The 6,694-nt window shown below is 51.3% G+C and overlaps 1 protein-coding gene across 1 annotated transcript in view; it reads right to left on the bottom strand.

The window, feature by feature from the left end:
• Window positions 1-672: 672 nt before the first annotated feature.
• LBH (LBH regulator of Wnt signaling pathway) overlaps window positions 673-6,694 on the bottom strand; it is a 24,588-nt gene continuing 18,566 nt past the window's right edge. The window contains exon 3 of the mRNA XM_007470878.1: window positions 673-861. Within this exon, the coding sequence (XP_007470940.1) occupies window positions 673-861 (189 nt within the window). The remainder of the gene's footprint in view (window positions 862-6,694) is intronic.

The following is a 6,694-nucleotide window of genomic DNA, read 5'->3' as shown; positions in this document are numbered from 1 at the left end:
ACGGGAGGCGTTCCTGGCATTGGCATCACCTCCAGCTGGCTTTGCAGGTAGCCAGCCTCCACTGCTCTTCTCTGCCTGCCTCCCCATTACAGACCAACACACCTGAAACAAAAACAAAGGCTGGCAGTGGGCAAAACTAGAGAGAGATGAAAACTTTGTTGTCTGATGTCCCAGCAGCCAGAGCGAATGCTTGCTGGGTAGGTACTTCCTGGGTGCACTTCTCTGCTCAATGTTTTCTTTAAAATGTGTATTTTCTCTTTCATCTCCTATTTGTTTTCTTGCCCCAGACGTTCCTTGCTAGCTTTGCACGTCCCCCCATCCCAGTCCACCCCCAGAGCCCACTGGAATCCCACGGCTGCCCCCAGCCTGCTTGAGTTCAGATAAAGATCTCCAAGACGCCCGCCTCCCCACACCCCCCAACCCCTGCTCTAAGCAGTTTCCTTTCTCAAAGGTCTGGCATGTTGTCACAGAGGGCTCCGCTGCCCGACATCTCAAAAAAGGAAAAGAAAAGAAAAGAAAACCAACTCAGTGATTTGCAGGTGCAAAATGGAAGCCATCGCCTGACTTTTTCAGAACTATTGTGGCTCATGCTCTCCTTCCATGGTAGCGGGAAAGAACACAGTTCAGGTACAGATGCTGTCTGGTGTGACCCTGTGGGAGCCGGCGTGGACTCTACTGTTCCTTGTCTTCGTTCGGTGTCTCTTCACAGTTTTCCTGTTCATCCTCCTGGACCAAGAACTCCTCAGGGGGCCACCGGAGCTCCCCGCTCTCTACCTCCCCCTCTGTGGGCTCCACCACGATGGAGGGCAGACGGTCCTTCAGTTTGCAGCAGCGGTCGAAGTCTGACGGGTCAGGGAAGATCTGAAATAAAAGCGGAGAACCCCATCATGTGCACGTGCAGGACCGAGCCCCCGCTATACACCAGAGACCGTGCTACACCCTTGGGATACTGGGGAGCAGCAGGTGGGATACTGCAGAGCATCAGGCAGGAGCCAGGGAACAAACTCTGGGGCAACAAAGGAAACCCAGACTAATCCTGAAGCTGAAAGTTTTCATGGCAGTGCCATCAAATTTGCGTTTGTACTTTTTGGTCTTGTTTTCAGATAAAAGAACTCAAAATCACGTCCACAGTGAGTCACATCTCCATTTGCAGCAAGCATTTTACTCTAGAAGTACAATGCATACAGCAGGTGCCATAACATTAAATTCCTCCCAGGATAATTATTGGCACCTACCAGGTACTTTACATATATAATTTGGACCCAACACAGTCAGGCAGAAACATAGGTGCTGCTCACGCCACCTGAAAGAATCCCAGGAGATTCCTGGAGAAGGAGGTTGCCCAAACCATTCAGCCTGGAAACGAGCAGTGGTAGAATGGGATCAAACCCAGGTCTGCCTGACTCCCAAGTCCGTGGCCAATACCACGTGCCCCTCAAGGAGACGGGTTCTGATCTCACTGTAGCTGTAAAGTCAAAGTCAAATCAGCGTTGAAGGCATGGCCCCAGACACAGGCACATGGGAACATAATCCCAGGCTCTTTTTTCACCTGTAAACAACACCTGGCTCCTTGACGGCTCTACACCTGAAAGTGTCTACTTCTCTTTCCAGAGTCCTGTCAACGAGCTTCCTTTTTCTGATGCCTACTGTGTGTCCTGACCAGAGCTGGGAGAAACCCCAAACCAGGCTACAAAATCCAGGCTCTGTGGATTCCCTTTGCGCACACTGCCCTGTGACTACAGCTGACCCAATTTTTGCCCAGCAGCTTAAGTACTTAATCCAATGGGCTGCTGGTCTCCTGCCACACACAGCTCTCGGGGACACGCCAGACAGCCAGAGAGAGGAGACTGTCTGGGACGCTTGGGCTCACAGAATCACACGGCACCTGCAAGGCCATCTCTTCCAACCTCTCCATTTGATAGATAAGAAAACTGAGGCCCAGAGGGGTCAGGAGACTGGCTCAGGGTCACACAGCTTGTTAATGGCAAGATAAAGGAAAGCAGACCCTGGAGGGGGTGGAGACACACATTTGAAGAGATCCCGGGGGGTTCCCTGTGCCTGGCTCTGTTCCTTGGAGGTAGTAGCAGTGCTCTCCTAGAAACTCAGGCCTTCCCAACTTCTCGGGTGTTATGAGGGTACCCAATCTTATTGCACCTAGCCCCACGCACTGCTGTCCCCATCAAGTCCCTGACCATGTCAGGGGCTACGTGGGGCTTCCGGGAATCAGGGGCCTCAACACAACCTCCCCAATCCCTGCAGACGAGTGATTATTAACCATTTATCCAATAAAGCCCTATTGCTGCGGGATTAAGTCTTAAGCCAGCTGCACAACCAGGCATCATTAAAGACTTAACGGGGCTTATAAACAGTATCGTAATGGCGGCCAGGAGGAAAACAAGGCAGGGAGGGGCTAGGCTAGTGGGGTGAAGGGAGGCGCGGGAAAGATGGCGCCCCCCTGCGGGCTTTCTCTTCCCGATGCAGCCAGCCGTGCAGGTCTGCCCCTGGACTGGGCTCTGAGCACAGACCCACATGCCGAGCAGGGAGAAGGGCAAGTGGCTTGCTTGGGCCCCTCCTCACTTCTCTTCTGGGGAGCCGGAGCCCCCTGCTGTGGGTGAGGACACAGGTGCCCTTCCGAGCACAAGCCTTGGGCATGAGTGAGGGGAACCCCCACGAGTGGAAAGTATGCTACAGTTTACAAAGCTTTTTCAGATACCTCCGGTAGGCCTCACCTCCCCCACTCCCCCCGCTACCCAGGAGCAGAGAGACCTGGGGCTCTGAGGGTCACAAGGAAGAGCCAGGATTCAAACCTAGATCTCCTGTCTTCAACACCTGTGCCTTCTGAACAATGAATGGATGCCACTGGGTCAACATGCCCACTTCACAGAAAACTGACCAGGGAGGGTGGGCAAGACCCTAGGCTTTTTTTTTTTTTTTTTAAGATGTTGGGGGTAGGAGTTTATTAATTAATTAATTAATTAATTTTTGCCTGTGTTGGGTCTTCATTTCTGTGCGAGGGCTTCCTCTAGTTGTGGCAAGTGGGGGCCACTCTTCACTGCGGTGCGCGGGCCTCTCACTGTCGCGGCCTCTCTCGTAGTGGAGCACAGGCTCCAGACGCACCGGCTCAGTACTTGTGGCTCACGGGCCCAGTTGCTCCGCGGCATGTGGGATCCTCCCAGACCAGGGCTCGAACCCGTGTCCCCTGCATTGGCAGGCAGATTCTCAACCACTGCGCCACCAGGGAAGCCCAAGACCCTAGGCTTTAATGGTCCATTTGGCAGTTCAGGCCCCAGGATGACCATCTGGGCAGCTAGGTCCAGAAGATGGGCAGCTAGGTCCAGAGGATGAACTGCCCCGTCCAAACAGTTGTTCTAAGTCTTCAAGGACAGAGCTGCGAAATATCAAGAGGGGATGGACACCTGGCCCAAGACAGCCCTGGGCCCCTGCCTCTACCCTCTGACCTCAAGCCCAGGGCTGGGCCTATGCTGTGACCCCCTGGCTGAGAGAGGTGGCGCCCGGCTCCTAGCTAGGATCGCCCCCGCTGAGGAAGAGCCAGAGAGACAGGCAGCGGCAAGGCCAGCAGAAGGAGGAGGACGACGACAAGAGCAGAGAGCATATGATTTTGTTCTAAGCCGGGAATGCGTCTTTAACTAAAAGTAGGGGGAAAAGTGTTAAAATAAGGAGGCTGCTGATGATGGAAGATATGCCAGGCACGTTTGCTGAGCAGAATCTCAATCTCCACAATAATCCTCTGAAGTATGCAGTGGTGTGATCACTATTTATAGATGAGGAAACTGAAGCACAGAGAGGGCAAGTGACTTACTCAAGGCCACAGAGCTAGGAAGCGGCTGAACGGGGACCCAAACTCAGACCCACAGGACTTCGAATGAGGCGCTCATTTGACAACACTTGGGTCAAGCCACATCAACCTTGACATCACTTGTACAACCCTAACCAAGACCTCTCAAACGCCCGGGCCTCAGTTTCTCTTTGTAAGAAGTGAAGTGGCCTTCTGGTCTCACTAGGTGGGTGCAAAAGCCTGGGCAAATACAGAGATGATAAAATGCTTTGAAGACATATGCTAAACTCAAATTGGAATGTCCTCTTTGGAGCAGTTTCAACAGGACTGCGAGAGCAGAGTCTCCAACAGCAGTTTCAAACTCCAAGCAAGAGGCAGCAATACTAACACAGTAATTAAAATAACTCCAAACAATGCCTTTCATACCAGGAGCCACACAATTAAGTCTTTTAAGTCCTTGGGGGAAGTCTGAGCATTGAACTTCTGATACGGCTTACTTGCCAGAGAACTTTGCTCCCTGAATTGCTCAAAGCAGGCGCCATGGAAAAAAAAAAAAACTTTTTCTTTTACAAAGCCTGTTAATTACATTTTAAAAAATCACTATAATAATCTAACCCTCCCATCAGAGATTATATTGTATTATCAGATAATACCAATTTATGCCTCTGAAAATTGTAGCTCTCTCCAAAGACAAACAAAACGCACCCAGAACCAAACAGCTTCTCGTTTCCTCACAACGAGACAGAAAGCCTTGCAAAGCAAAGCTGAGTATTTTGCTAGTACAATCTTATCTCTGACAGCTGCCTAAGAGGCTGACCCCAAGGAGGTCAAGATTTTTCCACTAAGTCATGCTTTTTAATCATCTAGGCAGCAGAAAAATGAGAGGTTGCAACGGCAGTTTGACGGGGTGGGGAAGGCAGTGGAAAAAAGGACTCAAGTCAGACTTGCCAAGCACATGACAGGTAGAGTTGGGGCAGCAGGCCAGCCCAGCATGCTGTTTGCCTGCAGGAACTGGCCAGGAATAAAGCACTGCCCCTGTTCCAAAAAGAAACTGCTTCTGGTTAAACCTCTTACCCCAAAGTGTCCCTTCTCCTTGGACTGGAGAAGGGGAAAAAAAATCCTTTTCGTTTCTCTCTGAAGCAAAAGGCTCCTCTCTAAGGTGTCCAGAAAGGAAGATGGGGAGGCTCTGAGAAGCATTTCCCACCCTCACCCTCCAGGGCAGAACAGATCACAAAGCATCCATCCCAGCTGTGATTCTCTCAGCCCTGCCCCTTCCTCTGTCCACCAACACTGGTCTCCAAATCCAGCTGTTACACACGGCTGCCAGGGCTGATGGCTTGGATGAGACTAATAGACACCAAGTTCCCTCCTTTGCAAATGACATCTTGGAGATCACATGCACCAAGAACATCCCAGGTCCCGCATGTCCCACCGTGGGGAACAGCAGGCATTCAAACTTGGAAATGGTCGGGCTTCCCTGGTGGCGCAGTGGTTGAGAGTCCACCTGCCGATGCAGGGGACACAGGTTTGTGCCCCGGTCCGGGAAGATCCCACATGCCGCAGAGCGGCTGGGCCCGTGAGCCATGGCCGCTGAGCCTGCGTGTCCGGAGCCTGTGCTCCGCAGCGGGAGAGGCCACAACAGTGAGAGGCCCACGTACCGCAAATAAAACAACAAACAAACAAAAAACTTGGTAATGGTCAATTTTATAGGGGACACTTCTTCAAAGGCTTCCTTTGCCAAGTGGCCTCCAATCCCAACAGGATCTGACATTTTGGGAACTCAAATGAGTTCACTCAAAAGGTCAAAGGAGGGGCTTCCCTGGTTGCACAGTGGTTTTAAGAATCCGCCTGCCAATGCAGGGGACACGGGTTCGAGCCCTGGTCCGGGAAGATCCCACAAGCTGCGGAGCAACTAAGCCCGTGTGCCACAACTACTGAGCCTGTGCTCTAGAGCTCACGAGCCACAACTACTGAGCCCATGTGCCACAACTACTGAAGTCCGCGCGCCTAGAGCCTGTGCTCCGCAACAAGAGAAGCCACCGCAATGAGAAGCCCACGTACTGCAACACGCAGCAAGGAAGACCCAACGCAGCCAAAACTAAATAAATTTTTTTAAAAAAAGGTCAAAGGAGCTTTAGGACCTTCTAGGAAGAAATGGTCTGTGAGATGTAGTTTGGATGCCAATATACTGGAATTTCGGCCCGTAGATCACAGCTCTCCAACAGAACTTTCCACAATAATGGAAATATTTTCTATCTGCACTGTCCAATGGTAAACACCAGCCATGTGTCTCTTAAGCACTTGAGGCTAAAATTTTTAATTCCCTTTCATTTTTATTAATATAAATTTATATGAAATATGTAAAGTTAATATAAATTGAAATAGCTACACAAATAAATAGATAAATATGAGGACAGTGAAAGCAGGACTGTCCAGGAAAGCTCAGGATGTTTGGCTAATAGACTGACATGGGAGGCCTGAGAGCAGAGAAGTCTGGGGTTGAAGGTGAGCCCCTGGAGATGAGGAATTAGTCAGCAGGCTTTTGTTGAAAGTATAAAAGTCACCGGTCAGTCGGCTCCCATTTCACCCACAGAGGGGAACTGAAAGGTAATACCAGGGCTCCAAAGGCCTGAAATTTGGGGGCCTAGCTATCGACTGTCTGCCTCTAAGCCAGGTGACCTAAACCTGGCTGCCTCTGGGGTGGGAGAGGAGAGAGATGCCTGGCACCTAGGATGGAAAATGTGAGCGACTCTGGTTGGAGCAGCCCTCCCCTGTGTGCGTGCATCCCTCAGCCGTCACCCCTGATAAAAAAACCCGAGCTGGCCACAAAGAAGGTGGAGGGTGCGGCAAAGACTGGAGAGATGCTAATAGGGGAAGAGGACACCAGCAGGCAGCGGA

The sequence above is a fragment of the Lipotes vexillifer genome, unplaced genomic scaffold (assembly GCF_000442215.2).
Source record: "Lipotes vexillifer unplaced genomic scaffold, Lipotes_vexillifer_v1.1 scaffold717, whole genome shotgun sequence".
Taxonomy (NCBI): Eukaryota; Metazoa; Chordata; class Mammalia; order Artiodactyla; family Lipotidae; genus Lipotes; species Lipotes vexillifer.
The sequence above is the reverse complement of the archived record's forward strand: the minus strand, read 5'-3'. Positions and strand labels throughout refer to the sequence as shown.